General features: G+C 37.8%; 1 protein-coding gene across 2 annotated transcripts; it reads left to right on the top strand.

The window, feature by feature from the left end:
* Positions 1 to 5,611: 5,611 nt before the first annotated feature.
* tekt2 (tektin 2 (testicular)) lies at positions 5,612 to 15,625 on the top strand. Of its 2 annotated transcripts, none has more exon segments than NM_001007883.2 (10): positions 5,612 to 5,666; positions 8,349 to 8,506; positions 10,343 to 10,468; positions 11,116 to 11,321; positions 13,363 to 13,506; positions 13,833 to 13,947; positions 14,127 to 14,234; positions 14,576 to 14,719; positions 14,956 to 15,035; positions 15,166 to 15,625. In NM_001007883.2, coding segments are annotated over 9 exon segments (1,293 nt in total). In that variant the 5' UTR covers positions 5,612 to 5,666; positions 8,349 to 8,350; the 3' UTR covers positions 15,380 to 15,625.
* The last annotated feature ends 3,162 nt before the right edge of the window (positions 15,626 to 18,787 follow it).

Below are 18,787 nucleotides of genomic sequence, written 5' to 3'. Positions count from 1 at the left end.
AGAATAGGGTGCACATGCCACTCGCATGCTGACCACCAAAAATGACACCAGGCAAAATTAGAAAATATTTGGTACAACTGCTGCAACATGTAGTTGCGTCTATTTTGGTGAGTCAGACACATTTATATGCAGGTAGGCACAGCACAGTTGCGTCAAAAGAATTGCTGTTTGTGAATGCAATGACATCAGAATTCTGGGACGTTCCAGGAAAAAACTTGGAGATGGCACTTGAAATTGCACTTGGTAATTGAATGCCCCCTTGAGTGCTAGGTGAATGCTAATTCATACAGATTCCCTTCAAGGCAGATGATAGCTAGGATGGAGGTTCCCAAACTGTGAGGCTCACCCTCCAGGGGAATCCAAAGCAGGGTGAGGTAGGGCAAAACCAAGGCAAATGATCTTGAGATTTGGGGGTAAGTATATTTGAACAATATCCTCATTTTGGTTTGAATTAGAGAAATATAAAAACCTCTGCACCTCTGATATCTTTAAGTATGGCAACAATTGTACAGGCTCATCAAAGTTGCTACCAACTAAATGGAGACACATCCATGTGCTTTGCTGCTGCCAAGCACTGACATATTTCCTAGTATGACATTAGCCCAAATATTTTAGCATAGCTGGTATTCTTAAAAACATATAAGGAAACCTCATTAATAGTTTGGCCAGTTATCTTCCTAAAGCTGCAGTGTGCCTTATGACACAGCCCTAGATAATGCAACAACCATTTACATTGAAATGGCAAAACAATGCAACTTGTGTTAGACGTTTCCTATAATTCAGGGGTGCCAAATCTATGTCCCTTCGGATGCTAAACTCCCATCATGCTCTGTTTGAGGTCTACAAGTTCTGCCTCCAGACCCAAAACTGATGCTCTTAAATCCTGAGACTGTTAGTTATCCACATTATCTGTATTTACATGTACTCTGACATTCATTTTTATTCATACCAGAAATACATTTTATGTTGTAAAACTGAATGCTTAATGAAGTAAATGAATATTGAGAGAGCATAACTTTTTATATGAATGTCAGCAGGATCTGGCCTTCTTGGTGTCTTATAACTTTTGCTAATCAAGTGTGTGTGTGTGTGTTGGGTGGGGATAGTGCTATGACCAGAATTAGACATGCTGCTATCTTTTGCTAGGGGTCTTTCTCTCGCCCTCACTATCTCTTACAAACTAGTTGCGCTGTAACTTATGGCATCCGTTGTGCTTGTGTCTTGGAAGAAAAACACTTCCTATCCATGGTGCTTTCTAAACCATCTCGTTTAGAACACATTTATTTATAAGTTATAAACATATAGTTGCCAAAATACTTGCATATATCTCACAGCACCTTCTGATATCTGGAAATGAGGATTTACCAGCTAAAGAATTTATGTGACACTGTACTAATCGCTCTTGAATATAATGAGGTGTGTTACAACTGAAAGACAGGGGTTGATTATGAAGCATGTTGTAGCATTAGTAGATGCATTTATAAATGTCTTCATATTGTGATTAAAGGTTCATTTGACTTACTAACTAAGATTTATGTTGTCAACAATAAATACTTTTGAAGCAATTTCTAAAAAAGTGGCCCTTGAGTTTGAGCATTGACATCATGGAGGCTTTTGTGTGCTAAGTGTGTCTATATTGCAGTGTAATGGAGAACAGTAGCTTTCTGGCTTGTGATCCCTGGGAGACAGATACAGAGAAGTGTTTTTTCTCCTGTTTTTTTCCCTATGTTAATGACTATTCCAATTTTTAGTTTCAGAATTTCTAGCAGTAGTGGAAGATCAGGACAGGGCAAGTGGTGTTATATGAGCAACCTGCATGTCATATCTGGTGTCCCTTTTTAACACCATGCCTGGCATCATGTTTATTCGCTCTATAAATTTATGCACGTAGGTACCAAAAGGAAGACTCTTGAGAGACCGTTCACCTAAAAATTAACCTTCAGCTTTCTAAGATCTAATAGCTCTATTACCTTGTCTTTTGTCTTTTTTATAATTTGATTCATTTTAATTAAATAATAGTGCCACCTAGTTGGTTCTGATAAAAATGGAAAAGTAAAACCTGCTGCAAATGTGCAGAAGTTAACTTTATTTTCAGCTAAAATTCTTCCTACTTTTAAATAACTTATATATATAGTGACAGATTAGATCAATATTATTTATAACTGCCAAATATATGAGTGGCCTTTAATGTTTATTTGAATTATTATTTTAGTTTAGCTTTAGGGTCCATCACTTTGTAGTCTCTCAACCCCCTCTTTTTTGTCTTTTTATAATAATGCTATCTGCTCATTGCACTGTGATGAGATTACAAGCTTTGAGGGGGAATAAGTTAGGTTGAAGCAGTGCAGCAGGATACATCTCGCACAATTTATATGCCGTTGGTGCAGGCCTCCTGATCAAGGCTTGTCTGATCGCTATTGTATTAAATAGCCCCACTGCAGGCACAAGGCTTTAACCAGTTTATTGTTGCATGAAGTGTGACTGCTGGAGACAGTTTTATTTTTGTATTTCTTTTCTAGCATAATGTAATGATGTTTTCAGAGGTGATGATATTACTTAACACTGCTGCTTTTTCAAGGATTCACTGCCAAAGAACACATTGCTCTGACAGTGGAGAAGAGAACCATCCTTAAATTAAATATGGCTATCAAGGTACATTTTTGTAACCCAGCTTTGTAACTGTTAGGGTTTAATGACAACCTCCCTCCTAAGTTCTTGTCCTACATTGTTTTTAGCTGCTGTATTTCAAAACTTAATTACTTACCACTCAGTCATAATAAAAATATAGTATGAACTACTTCCTGAGCCAAAACTGTCAAATGTTTCCACTGACAGCCCCCCATGCTCTTATGGTGTCATTCTGTCATTTTGCCTACTGGAACCATATTTGTGTTGAGTTCAAGATTTTTCTATTTTATCTGTATTTTTTCTCTTTTGTTCTTTATTATTATTATCTTTGTTGTTACTTGCATTATTAATGTTGCTTGCATCAGTTTGAAGTGTAATTTTCACAAATTTCTGCAATAAAAATAAAACAGACCAAAAAAACAGTGTCTTCATTACTATGCCATTATAGCTGCCATACTTCCACAGCCTCTTTTTCTTTTATTAACATTGAATAGGGAGCAGATAGACTAGCAAAATAATATGACAGATGATGGACTTATACAGGTATGGGATCCCTTATCCGGAAACCTGTTATCCAGAAAGCTCTGAATTACGGAAGGCCCATCTCCCATAGACTTCATTTTAATCAAATAATTCAGAATTTTAAAACGGATTTCCTTTTTCTCTGTAGAAATAAAACAGTACCTTGTAATTGATCCCAACTAAGATATAAATAATCCTTATTGGATGCAAAACAATCCTATTGGGTTTAATTAATGTTTTATTGATTTTTTAGAAGACTTAAGGTATGGAGATCCAAATTACAAAAAAAAACCCTTATCCGGAATACCCTTGGTCCTGATTCTGGATAACTGGTCCTATACCTGTACAACAATATTATTTATAATTTAAACACATTACAGGATGAAAGGGAACATTGAAATGGAATCCATTCCAGATAGCTTGCCAATTACCAAAAGCAGGCAGGCCCAGTGGCTGGAAGATGCTTAGTGAAGCATATGATAACGGCAGGTTATGGCCAGTTGATCAACAGGAGGGCAGTACGTTACCTGAATAGACTAACAATGGGCATATTTTTTTTTAAAGGTGAGTGAGAATTTTAAGTGAAAATTTTCCAGAGACATCTCTAAAATCTTAAAGTCCATTTAGGTAAAATGAAATTTTGGAGAATGTTTGATTCACTTTTTCTCAACAAAAAAAAAACTGCTCCACAGTAGAATACCTTTTGACATTAACTCAAGTGAGATGCTATTATGTGCCCCAGCAGATGCAGTTACCTTTCTGTCTGGTTAAATAAGAGGAGTGTTGTTTGCCTGCCCCACTATGGACTGAAAGGAAGTTTCTTAAAACTGTTCCCTACAGCTCCAGTGGGGGGAACAAGACTATTAATTGGGAGAGGACCCCCCCCCCCCCCATATAGAACTGCATACTGTCATACTCTGGCACAGCAATACTGAGCAAGTACCTGTGAGCCTGGGGACTTTCTTAATATGCACATGAGTGGACTATGACAGTCTTTAAGCCTCTACTTTACTGCCTTACTAAGATCTACCACTATCAAAACAGCAATGAATCTTTAACTTCCTTTTGGACACATGTATCCAGCTACCTGTCGTGGTACGGGCTACAAAATAGACAAAACACACACAGACAATTATCAGTATTATCAGAGATAATTCTCTTTAGGGTGAAGACACATAGAGCTACTTAGTAGCAGCTACTTGTCATGGCTACTAAACACCAGTAAATACCCTGCCATAGACAATACTGAGAATTGCCTCTGGTAAAACACACATAGGGGTATATTTATCATGCTGTGTAAAAAGTGGAGTAAAACATCACCAGTGATGTTGTTTATAGCAGCCAATCAGATGCTTTGCTTTGATTTTCTAACTGTTGAAATCTAATTGCTTATTGGTTGCCCTGGGCAACATCACTGGTAATGCTTCACTCTACTTTTTACAGAGCATGATAAATATACCCCATAGAGACGATTATCAGTCAATGATCAGCACTGTCTATTTCTGTAGCTGTGACAGTAGCTGCTACTAGTAGCTCTGTGTGTCTTCACCCTTATTGTCTTTGACATTTTGCAGCTTTGACAAGTAGCAGGCTTCAAGTAACACCGTGTGCCATAGCCCTTTGTATCTTGTCAATAAACCCCCTTTAAAGGGGAACTATCACAAAAATGAAAATGAAATCTAAGTATGATCTCATGGAAAAAAAGCTTTCTAAATATATTCAATTAAAATGTCTGTACTGTTCCTGATAACCAACTAAATTATTTGTAAAATAGCACAGCATGTTCAATTCCTTATATTCAGAAAGTTTCTTATTTACAGGATACTCATATTCAACTATTGTTTTCAATATAGTTTTCCCTTAATGTAGGAAACCCTGAAGAAAAGCAAATGGTAAAATTGTTAACTTCTACATGACTCCCTTGCATTAGACTGTCTCTTAGCGTATGCTACAGTTAACCTGGCTAAATTATATTGGACGTATGACTGATAACAAATTAATGCAATAAAATCAGGGACTTCTGAGTTTTGAGTTTGTGGCTTAAAATTGAGCCTGTGTCCCCCTTCCCACATAACAATATAGCAGGCACAAGAAAATTCTTCTGTTTAGTAATTCAGCCATCGTTCCCAGAATATAGAGGACCGCACATTTCACATTCCAGCCTAAATTACATTAAGGTTTGGTTTCTATGTAGATTTGTGAGAGACAACAGGCTAGCAAATGAAAAATATATGACCATACCCGTGTCTCACAGCGCCACCTTGAGGATCCGAACAGAGGTAAAATAGCGGGAATTTCTCAGCGAGAGGCCTCCTGAACCAATGATCGCGCAACAGTGTGTCTTACGTCATCGTCACGGTGCCAAGAGCTCGTTGCCATAGCGCTTTCTGTAAACACCAAATTCTAGAGTGGTGATTGGTTGTCTCTTGTTTCCCCGGTGATGCCGGCGTGCTTAGCGACCAGCTACACCTACTGAGCCCAGAAAGAGAGCAAAGCACTGAGAAGGCAGCTGCAAGGTGAGATACCTTCCACTCGGGTTCTAGCGATTGAGGGTTTAGGGGCTAAACGAGGCTGAGGACTGTTGCCAATAGGTAAGGTCATTTTTAGGAGCACTTTCTTCCCGCATAAGAATAATAAAGCGCAGCATATAATTATCTTAATTGATCTGTGGTCATAGTATCGGTTAAATAGTTCTATTAAGTTGGCCAGCTTTCAAAACCAGGGGAACTTTGGAAATTACCATCAGGTAATGAATTACTAAAATTAGTAAAATAATTAGCAGGAAATAATAGTAGGAGGATGGAATATATAGACACTACTATGAAGGGCAGTGTGTTGAAACACAGGTTATCAAGGTAATTAGACCTCACTATATAATGTAGGGTACTTAGAATACAATGTATAATTACACACCCATACAATTTCAGTGGCACAATGCAGATAATGTGGCATAGGCAAGAAATGTAACCAAAGATGCACAAACTGCGCTAATGCTAAAATGAGGCGCTCATCTCCACATCTTCCACTGTAACAACAACAACAAAGAATGGCCCCTTGCAGATGTAATACCACAACTATCTTATGGAACAATAACTCTATGTAGAAAAAAAACAGCTGGAATTTAATAACCCCTTATGTTGGCAACCAAAACTAGGGATGTATGGACTCCATTTTTTTAATTTGGTCAGATAGCGGATCCTCCTAGAAAAGCTTGAATACAGAAACAAATCTGAATCTGACCTCACATTTGCATGTTTGGATTAGAGAAAAATACAACTAGAGTAATCTTGGGCAACTGCGTCCCTCTTTTCTACTTGTTTTTCCCCTCATACTGAGCTATAATTTGAAATGAGTAGTCTGTCTGGTAGTGTAAAAGCTTCTGCCTGTAACCTAACCTTTACATTCACATTGTGCATCAGCATATTTATTGCTATGTGAGACACACATTAATATAAAATGACCTCACCTTATACTGTGATGCACTAATATATATCATATTACAGTGTTAGGTGGGGTTGCCTATGACATATCAACAGCACCTGACACTAGGAACCTATTTACCAGATCTTGGTCCCTTTCTCAACCCAATCCATATGATGGTCCTTTCTCTCCATTAAATTCTATGCCCTGCTTTCTAGGTTATTGATCTACCTTTTTATCACACTTGGGGCAGATTCATGAAATCATGAGTTCAAATCCCGAATGGGATAAATTCTGATTGGATACGAAAAAAAGTCACAAATGTCACGAAAATGCTTACGAAAAAATCGTATTAGTCACGATAATATTGTATTGGCAATCCGAAAGTCACGAAATTTTCATACTGAACGATTGTAAACAGCGGGAAAACCTTTCCAATTCTTTCGTGCAAACGTACGAAAAAGTTGCGCGGGCATCGAATAAGTCGCGCAAGCGACGAAAAGTTCGGTGAAAATACGCTCGGAGCGTTCGTGTCTTAGTAAATCTGCCCCCTGGTCTTTCGTCTCTTTTTATCATTTACTATGTTTTGTTTTCTTCATAGACTTTTTACTTAATCACCTTTTGCTGTATCCATCCTTATTTTGCTTATACATCAAGCCCTGGTTTCTTATGTTACTGGACTTGAGTTAGGTGACCTGCATTGCTTAACCCTTGGTACATACACTACTATGCACATCCAGATTTAACCAGACATTTGTGCACTTAAACAGCATTATCAAGTAGAAAGTGCTTGTGGAGAGAAGGGAAACAAGACTGCTAGTGGTATCCTATTGTTATTGGAGCCATAATGTGCTGTCCTTAGGGAAATTATCAAAAAAAAAACTGGATTACTGAACAGAATACACAGTGACTGAGTAACCAGTGGCGGATTAATCACTAGGCATCCCTAGGCTATAGTCTAGGGGCCCATGCTGCTTGTTAAAAAAAAAAAAGATTTGTGCAGCTGCTGCCCACCCCTATGCCAAGACAACTGAAGTTGCACGCATGTCCGTGCAGGGAGAAACTTAAGACAACTAACTTAGACAAGGTGGTGCTTATGACCATGTATATTGAACAAGCAGAGGATAGGTTGCACGTATGTCTGTCACACGCCAAATGTGATGCAATGTCACTTATCATCTGCTTGTTCATCCTGCACGGACATAAGTGCTACCTTGTTTAAGTTAGTTGTATTATGCTTCTCTTCTTCCTGCACGGGCAGAGAGAGAGGGCCCTTTGTAAAGTGTAGACTAGGGGCCTCAAAAATTGTTAATTCGCCACTGCGAGTGACTATACATTTTATAAACAAGACCTATGACTTATAAAGTTAAAAGCTCAAAACTCACCTGACCTACCAAACAGGATGAGCAACATATTGCTATCACACATCTGCATCATTTTGCTTTCTGTGTGTCACTTATGGTAGCACTTCTCCAAAGCTTAATAACTTAATTTAATGCACACTGTAACACTCTGGCAGGCCTGCTTTGGGATTCAACATAGGTCCTGGCATTTCAAGTGCACACAGGCCCAAAAAAACCTCATCAGCCCACTAAATAGTGACTGCTTATGGCATCTTACAGCATTTGCCAGAATCCATAGATTGCCAGTCTGGGCCTACTTTACTGGCTTTTCTTTCCATGGGCATCCCTTGGTCTAAATGGATGCTCTGATGCTTATTTGTTCTTAATTGATGTGTTGTTACTCAGTGCCTAACACACAAAGTGACCTCATTTCAGATATGGCGACTTTGAGCCTCAAGCCAGGAAGCAGGTTTTCAGTGACAGACTGGCAGACCAATGCTGCTCTCATCTCCACAAATGCAGAGAGGCAGCGCATTTCTTCTCATCAGATCCGTCAAGAAGCACGGGCTCTTCGCAATGAGACCAGCAACCAGGTACCACCCTCATTTTGATCTGAATGTATGGACTGTCTTCATTTCTATGTTTTGTGAAAAAACATTACTACTTGAATAAACTTGCAGTAATTTTCATTTATCCTCTCTTATGGCTGTCAAAGTTTGTTGCTATTTTCTTCAGCAACTTTAACAGTAGTGCTGTGCTCCAATACACTTCAAATTGTTCATTCCTAGTGCACACTGCAAAACTGAAAGCAGGGATTAGATAATGTTTGCACAGAAAATAACCTGGTAGATCTGAAAGGATAGGTATTTTCTTACTACATGTTTACCATCATTACTAGAGAACAATAATTTATCAGTGCAAATATATGTGTTAGTGGGGTGTTAGTGCTCAACAGCATTGCTTAATAATACTGTTGCATATTGTTGTATGATTACAATATTAATCATATAACAATATAATTTTCAGAACAGATATTAACTGAACTACACACACATCAATATCAATAGAAGTCCTTCAACTTCTACAACACAGTAAAAATGGCAATACAGTTTCTGGGTGGGAGGCACCCAAATATATTATATTAAGTGGGAAAGTTCTTACTATGACTTTTAACATCTTTCAGAATACTTTGTAATATAAAATGCTTTGTAAGTTAAAATGTAGTCAAAGACATAATTCTTTAGGGTGGGCATATTTGTAACAAAACAGGATTATAATATTATATCACTAAAGGCAGAAGTTAGAAGATTCTAAAGAAGGAATATAAGTTGTCATCACCCACTATCTACAATACTAACCACTATAAAACTTACATAACACCTCAGACCGGAGTTTCTATCCCCTTACGTATGCAAGCAGATATCATATTATGTGACAGGGATATTAAAAACTGCCACACCTAGTGAGATCAATTTTATAGGAAAGTACCCATTACTCATTTATTAAAACATAACTTTTATTACTGCTTCACCAAAGGAAACTCTAACAGAACAAAAGTGAAAAGACAAAAATGCAATACTATTGAAAGCAAGTAAAAAATGAAGTTACACGGTCCTTATATCTGCACTAATATGCATAACGCTGAGAAGGCACAACACTAACACTAAGCTAAACATGTAACTGCCTCCCACTCAGACTAGGAGAATCTTAATGATCTATGTTCATGGTATAAAAAACACCTAACTACCATGAATTGCTAACCCCACATAAATGATCTTGTTCTTTGCTGCTTTATTTACAAAGCCCTGTCTGAATGAAATACATGCTAGCTGCTACTGCTATAGGTAATCTCAGCAGGATGATGGTGCAAATGTTAATGCACTTTTGTATAAATGGCAGCAAAGAGTTCATTAATGCAATCTAATTCATATTAGAGCATATACAAGTACCATATAACCACTTTTTGTGAAGTTTTGTTTGTGTTTTACCACTTTATTTAGTCAAATATGGGTTTGTTTTAATAAAACAGTAATTAAAAGTTAAATTGTAATAATTGAGTGATAAGTAATCTTAAATAAGACCAATTATCTCATATTGGGTGTGGTAGTTTTGTGATGGGCACACCATATGAACTCTGTTTGAATACATATAGAATGGAAACTCCAGTCTGAGTTAACTTAATAGTAATTAATGTAGATACTGAGATACAGTACACCCATATTTCTTGTTGTATTACATTTCCTCTATAACTTTTCTTTCTGTGTTGTGATAGCTCAAGTATTAATTGTAACATGCTTAACTGCTTTTAATAAATGTTCCTCCCTTTTCATTTCTTATGTAGGTTACAAATATAAGGTCCTGTGCATTGTTTACAGAACCACACAAAGTATCCAATTACACATTTAATAACCTTTCTATATTTTTATTAGACAAAGTGGGATGAGCAGGACAACAGCACCCGCCTTGCTGAACGCATAGATGAGGTGGAGAAGTGGCGGCAAGTGCTTGACAAGTGTTTGTCTGAGGTCGATGCTGAAATCAATGCCTTGACTCAGGTGTGGCATCACTGTTTGCAAAACACAGATTGGTGGATTTAATGCAGTTTAGTACATACATATACACAGAAAGAATTTAACAATCTGCATCTCTTTTTTCATGTTTTTCTATATTTGCAAAAAGACCAGTAAGGCCTCAATTAATATGCAGGATATTATAGGTTATAATCTTTTGCTTAATGCTGTAAAAACTTAAAAGTAAGATTTTAGCTTGAGCTAAGACAGTTCCATCACTAGACCCAAATGCTTTCTAGAAACATTGAAAGCGTCATATTAAGATCATTTTTTTGACCACACATGACCTAATTCCAGAATGCTTGCTTGACCTGCTTTTATCCTGATGGGCGGAATAAATACACTTTTTGGTCATGCATGGTAATTACCCTGTGGGATGACTGGTCAGATTTCTATGTGAATAGAAAGAGGCTTTCCACACTCCAAGCAGGCAACTAGATCATCTTTTGCCAAAGTCTAATGAGCCAAAATAGTTTTTGGGGGGGGGTCCACACACACTATTGATCATAAGGTTTGGTTGGAAATCCATTATATACTGCATCTGTGAAATGTTCTAAAGTTAGGTAAGGTCTTACAAAAAAGAACAGGCTTTTGACACTTTTGTCACTTAATATATTTCTCGGGGTTTGCAGATCAAAGATGAAGCAGAACAAGCCCTGCAAGCTAAAAACATCCCTCTTGATGTGGCCATTGAATGCTTCACTCATCGAGAGAGCCGCAGGGAGATTGATCTAGTGAAAGATCCTGTTGAGGATGAGCTGCACAAAGAGGTGGAAGTGATTGAAGGTGTCCGCAGGGCTCTTCAGCAAAAGATCAGTGAGGCATTTGAGCAGCTATGGTAAAAATCACAATTATACCTCAGGAAACAAATGTGCTTATTTTGCAACTCTTGATTCACAGCACAGGGTCACAGGTGGCCAACATAGGTGAATCTACAGTAATGGTTCTACAGCCATATCAGTCATCACATATACCTAGGACACTCCAAATATAGAGGAGAGCACCATAAAGCAGAATTCTGCTAAAATGCTATTTATTTCAGACCATAAAACACAACATGTTTTGGGCAATGTGACGCCCTTTATCAAGTGTATATATATATACCTAGGACACTCATCTTATCTCTCACCCTGTTGTGCCATGGTCTTTACATAACTTCTTCTGTTTTATAAACTCATTTTTTTTTCTTCTGCCTTTTTAATCTCTTCTTTTTGCTCCTACCCATTTGTCATTCCAGTTTCTCTTTTTTCCTTTTATATGCCTGTGTTTTTTTATCTTTTCTTTTCCCCGTTGTGTTTTTCTCCCACAATTCCCTGCATTCTCTGCATACTTATTTTGTTTTATTGTCTTTTCATCCCCCCCTTATTATCCTATCTTTTACAGACCCCTCCCTTTCTTTACTATCATCCTTACTATCATCTTCTCTTTTTCTGTACTTTTCCCACAATTCTACAACAAATAATAAAGTGTGAGACTGAGAATATGCTGGAGTTCCCTCTTATTTGTTGTGTGGTGATATGCTGCTGTAGTTTTCAGTAACTGCACCTATTATGACCCTTGTTTTGAAAGTGCCTTAGCAGTTTGGCTGTCTAAAATCTCTACTTTCAAATTGTATGGTTATATACTGTGAGCCCATGATATCTATATTTTATTTAGATTAGTAGTGGAAGTAATGTAAGCAGCCAAACTTTCAAATGCACCTGCTGTGTAGCCATGGGGGTAGGCATTCAAGCTGTAAAAAAGGAAGAAAAGGCACAGGTTACATAGCAAATATCAGATAAGCCCTTTAAAGTACAATGGAGTTCTACAGAGCTTAATTGTGATCTGCTGTGTAACCTGTGCCATTTAAATTTGCCATTTAGTAATAAATGGCTGCTGCCATGGGTACACAGCAGCTTGTTTATATATGCTATAGTGGCTTTCTGAAGCAAACACACAATTTACCAGTGTTGGGCAATAGTGCATTATATTTTAATTCATTTGATACACTTTTAGTTTTTTGGTATTTCTGGTCCTTTAAAGGGGCAGTATGTCCTCTTGTTTAACAAGTGCAATGAATAAGCTTGTAGTGGACATACATTTTGCCTATTGTTTTAATTACGAAAAATCTATGAGCTAAACAGGGAGATTGAGCTGTTCTTGAGCTAAATAGGGAGACTGTTAATCCAGGTTTGGTTGTTGTGAGGTACACAGTTAAATTACCAGTATAATAATATAAATAATCTGCCTGCATGATGGACTCCTGCTAACAGAACAGCCAGAACAAAGAGTACTAATAATCTATTTATGTAATGCACAAGGATCAAACATGAAGTAGCTTCAGTTTTTCTGTTTGTCCTATGTCCTTAAGAAATAACAAATAAAATAGGGTTGTAACCTGCCCATTTTATAATTGTTTTTCACAAATAGGATTGTTTATTATGATTTTGTTTGGCGATTGTTCTGCTTCCTTATACTAACCAACAACTCAACCATGCAGTCTCTCAGTAGTGCACTGCAAACTGCTTACTTACTTTGCTAGCTACAGCAGGTCAAATCTGTCAGCTACTCAGCATGAGCATGTTGGTTGCAGATGAGGAAAAAAGCTAGGTATTAAATAAATAAAAAAATGTGAGCATTACATAAATGTATGAAACATCCAGTACAATTTAATGGGTATTTTAATCAGAGCAATGGTTTCCCATTCTGGTGAGAGGCTTAGGGTGCCTGTTATGGCACATGGGTGTGTGCCTCAGACTGGCCATAATTAGTTATTTCACTGGTTGAAATAAATTGCTTTCCAAGTTAGAAGAAAATACATTTTAATACGATCTACTAGTATATAAAAAAACAAGCGTTTTTTGAATTAATCTTTATTTGCATGGGGGTTTCTTATTAAGCCTCCTACAGGAAGCACGACACCAGCTGAACTTTGACCAGAGAAGCAAGACTGATACAGTGGAAATAGATCAGACCTGCCTATCACTTACTAAGAATTCACCAAACATCTCTCTTAAAGTGGATCCAGCTCGTGTACTAAATGGGTAAGTGCCCTCAATGCCAACAGCAAATAGGCATATTGTGTATGGGTTTAGAATATATATAAAGGAACAAAAAAAAAAAAAAAGATCAGCACACTCCAGATAGCATTTTGTAATGTTTTGGTCCTTTTATAGAGCCAGGATAAGCTATTTGAGATCCACGAAGTTAACTAAATGACACAGTAATGGAAGTACTGAAAAATGGCAAACTTGGTGTATATAAAAAACATCAGCAAGGCTGAAATAACTCTAATAGAAAAGATGTTGGGAAAGCAAATACAGTAAAAGTAAACAGAGTTATTTGAAAACTTTGCCCCTATCATCAACAGGACCACCACCCCCCAGGAATGGGAGCAATTCAGCCGTTACAGTAAGGAACGAGCAGAGGCTGAGGTCAGAACCTCTGGAAGACTAAGAGAATCTATTGCTTTGACTATTGCACAGGTATGCCTTGCTGTTTTTGGCACAAGCATCTGAGAGACAGAGATACCTCTTAGTCATTAATTTATAGTTAATAGTTCCCTATCTATAACCTTTAATATATTTTGTGAATTTATGTGGCTTTTTACTAAAATGTACATGTAATAGAATTGTGTAATTTTATAATCTCTTCTTTCTCACAGACAAATAATGAATGTGAAGCTCAAAGAGTGGCAGTGGAGTTTGCTTTCAGGAAGAGGATCCATGAATTTGAGAGAGCTCTGGCTGAGCTAAACTGGCAAGAGAAAAATGTAAAGAAGGCTTGTGTGGCTGCATAGATTTGAGCATGTAATTGTATGAATAATAGGCATGCCAGTTGCCTTCTTCCTGTATGGGAAAAAATAATACATTTTTGTAATTTTATGCTTCCGATATTTTACAAAATTGTTGCACATTTTCAGACTAGGAACCAGCAATACTTTAATTCAGTTACAGTCAATGAGAGGAGGCAATAGTAGTTTTCTGCTGAAATATACCACTGCCGAAAATGCCTGTGTTGTCACCATTACATATGCTTTGTATCCATGCTTATGCAGACCTATCTGAATGCAATACCAGCAAGGAGGCTCATTTTGCCATTATTCTTTCTTAGACTAAGGAGGAAATTGAAGAGATGGAAGGTGATATTAGGCACCTTGATGAAGATCTGAGAGAAAAGAAGGGGTCTCTGAAGCTGGCTCACACGCGACTGGAGACCCGTCTGCACAGGCCCAATGTGGAGCTCTGTAGGGATCAGGTATGGTAAAGCATGGCATAGTTTATAATTAGGGGGGTAACACTCAAAACATATAAGGCCCTTGTTAAATCCCTTTAGCAGAGCAAATAAAGAATAATTATTTTATTGGAAGATCATGCTGCTGTCCATTATTCTAATATGCTACAATATGATAAAGCATGATATTACTCTAAGCAAACTTTGTTCATTGATTTGCTACAAGGTCTCAACTCACTGTTTGTTCTGTTTCTGACAAGGTGCAATATGGTTTGACAGATGAAGTCCGACAAATTGAAGGCACCATTGCTGCCCTGAAGGAAAAACTGTCTCAGTCACAGTAAGTTTCCTGTGAATGTACAGCCTTCTTCCATCTTTTCATAGTTGTGCAAGACATTGAAAAAATGATATAAAATAAATGTATTTATGCTTTACTAACACAGAAAATTAATTCTGTCCTTTCCATTCAGGAATGCTCTGGATGCTTTGTATAAGCATCTAGCCCGAATAGAAGAGGACACCAAGTGGAAGCAGAACTCTCTCATCCTAGACAACAAATGTTTAGATACTCGTCGCAAACTCACACTGCCTCCTGAGAAATATGTTGCAACTTCAGACATGTTCAATCGCACCACCAACCGCAATCTTTCACCCCTAAAGAGTCAGCAGCTAGAATTGGCTTAGAGCTCAGAGATCTATAATATTTAAATAAAACCAGAATTAAGCAATACTGAATGTATTAAACAGAAGCACTAAGTATCTTTAGTATATTTAGCAAGCAAAAAGAAACAAAGGAATCTAGATGAAACTGTCTGCAAAAAAGGGAGTGCATAACTAAGATTTAAATAAATGCTGTAGATGTGCAAATAAAAAGTATTAAGTCTGCAAATATTTAATAAAAAGGAACAGTATTGTTATTTAGAGATTAAATCAAGTGGTCTTTGTAGACTTTCAAATCGGTGCTCAGCTAGACTGACAAGCAATTCATACTAAGGCTATTTCTAAGGACAAGCAAAATAAAGGCCCTTAGATCACAGTTCCAAAATAAAACATGATGGCAACTAACCTCATGGACCTTTTATTGGCACTGTGGAAGTTCTGTGGAGCTGATGAAAATATCTTGATCAACAATTTTCTTCCTGCTAGTTCTACACTATATTTTTGAGGGAAAACACTTTGTTTTTGTTGTTTTCCTCTTCAAATTTAAAGCTAGCCATACAAGTCAAGAGAGCCATGAAGTATGCTTACCATAGATGGAACACCAAGTTTGCATATTCGCACACTCAAAGAAATGTAAGTATGTGAAAATTAGGAAAACAGATTAAAAGTTATATGTTAGCACCCCTGTCACATAGCAAAACCTTTGTGTTTTTACTTTACTTAGGCTTTAGTTTGGAGCATTGTAGCTCATGTTATATTCATCCTGTCTTTCTTTTCAGTAGATTTTGTTCTATTCTTAGTGAAGGCTCTCAGAGGGTGTAGATGAAGACTGGATGACTCTTATGTAAGGAGATCACCTGCACCCAGCTACCAACTGTGTGCCTATGGCAAGGACTTTGCATTTCTTAACTTGCTAGTTAGCTAGGAGACATTTTATTAATTTTCGATGACATATAGGTGGCTAGGAAAATAAGAAATTGTTTTTGACTGAGCATGACTTTCCTGGCCATCTTCTGTGTTAATTCGTCTAATGTCACAGCATTTGCATTGCATATTTTTTAACTGAAAGGTGTAATTACTAAATCTAGATACACCCATGCCATCTTGCAAAATATTGACACCTATTGCATGCTTCAGTTGCAAACAATCAGTTTGCAGCTTGTCAGAGATGTTCATGCAACCACAGTTCCTCTAATTTTTTTTATATGATTAGCAGTGCTTTATGTTAGGGGAATGGGAGGCTTTCATAGGCTTTTTCAAGTAAGACCTTTCACCCAGGTACAATACTGTAACCCTTTCTTGGCACACTTACTTATTTTGGGCTGTATACTTATGTAAACATGAAATTTGGTTCCCTTTGCAATAGTGAAAGGTTCCACCTAGTGGACACTGAGGAGCACACCTCAGGGGGATTTACACTAGGAAAATAATCACACACAGTTTACAGCAAATATCAACTTTATATAGTGGTGTGAAAATAGAATAACTATAACATGCAAACAGTATTAAACCCTACATTGAAAACCTGTGTGGTTTTAGCCACTACTGGCTCAGTCTCTCTCAGGACACAGTTTCACACTCCACTTCTGGAGGAAATACCCTTTCCCACAGTTCAGTCCTGGGAAAGTCTCTTCCCCAGGTAGCTACCTGCCCCAAAGTACCTCTCCCTTTGGAATAGGCAGTTGTTCCCATGTAGCAGGCCACGAGAAATACCTGTCCTCACACAGGGGAGACATATGGAGACTTTCAGTACCTTTCCTCAGATGGATCACTCACTGGGGATTCGCAGGTGGTAACGGCATCTAACCGCAGTGTAGCAGATCTCTCTTTAGAGGCTGGCACTCCAACTACTAAGCAGAGCTCCCCTCATCATTTACACGCTCACTGCTTCCGGGATGGTCTCTTTCTCAATTGCTGGCAAAACGACAGGGGGTCCCTTTATAAACTGCTGGGCCCACCCCTGATTTTTGGCTCCAAACCTAGGCGCACCTCCTCTCTCCCAACAGTGCACTGGGGCATCCAGCTAATCGGGTTTCTCCCCAGTCTGTTGCTGGGCTGGATGATGTCACAGACAGAGAAACAGGGGAAAGAGTTCTCTGATCCCCTAAAATACTTTTCTATCTTGTTTGCACTTATAAATGAGATTTTCAGGGCTTTACCTGAGGCAGGGGGTCCAAGGCACATGGTCTCTCTTCCTTACAACTGCATTCCTCGCTTGATGAACATGGTGGTTACTGTGCTTGGTTGCCCTCTATCAGGCTCAGCTGAAGCCAAACCACTGGATGTTCATTGGATTACACAGCCAGCATGTCAATCAGGCCAGTAAGTACACTGCATAATAGTGAGTACACTGCATAGGATCCTTCTCAGCTAGCCCTGATGGTGCAGCTTTAAAATGATGCCAGTTTAGCCATCAAGCAACCTAGAATATTGTGTCAGGCATAAAAGTAAACACAAGCTCAAGTATGCACAAGTATTAGGTACAATTGTTATCAGTTATGGCAAAACTCAACCACCTAAATACAAATTACATTTTTAATCATGCTGGCAGCAACAGCTCACAAATACAGCCTGAGGAATGGCCTCCATGCAACGTTTCTTCTAATTTCTTGTGAATTAATACTAAAGAATGAATTTCCACTTATCTTTTTGCACACCCAAAAACATGTTGCATGTACTACACAATAAAATTGTGAGCATCCATTGTACAGTTCAGAAAGAACAGGCATTTTTTTCTTAGATTGTTACATTTGCTATCAATTAAGTAGAAGCTCTACTTAATAAAAAATGAAAATGAAATACATCACATTTCTGATTTGTCTTAAAAATTATTTTTACAAAAAAACAAATTTAGAAAGTAATTGAAACATTGGTCTCTGTAATGTTACCTCTAATTTCTCTCACCTTTTGCTAAAGTTAAAATTTGTATTTCCCCACAATTTGGGAACACTGTAAAATAAATAGAATTCTAAAAATATCGAAAAACTAAAATAGGCATTTTCCATACAATGTAGAAACCCTAATAACACCATAAAGTGAAATTGTTTATAAACCATCTCTTAGCAACTGCAAATAATCTTTTTTTTCTGCAAATGTGTGCCCTAGACGAGTAACAGCAGCACAAGATCAGTAACTTATTTATAACTTTATAATATCCTCTGAAGCCAACGCACCGCCAGAGCAGAAGCTTTCTGGTTCCCAATAGGCGCAGGTTCATCTAAGAAAACTACTTGCTAATTTCTACGCCGCTCTCTTGGTCGCCAGCAAGTCAGGTGGTTGAGAGCATTCGGTTTTGTGATTGGCTAGTGTCGCATGTGTGGTCAGGCCGGATAGTGGCTGCCAGCCTACTCCTGTCATTTCTCTGATTCTGGTTTCCCGGAAGTCTTTTGGAGAGAGTGAAGCTTATTTGCTATCCGAAAGGTTTCTGCGGGA

Source organism: Xenopus tropicalis, chromosome 2, assembly GCF_000004195.4.
Source record: "Xenopus tropicalis strain Nigerian chromosome 2, UCB_Xtro_10.0, whole genome shotgun sequence".
Classification (NCBI taxonomy): domain Eukaryota; kingdom Metazoa; phylum Chordata; class Amphibia; order Anura; family Pipidae; genus Xenopus; species Xenopus tropicalis.
The sequence above is the reverse complement of the archived record's forward strand: the minus strand, read 5'-3'. Positions and strand labels throughout refer to the sequence as shown.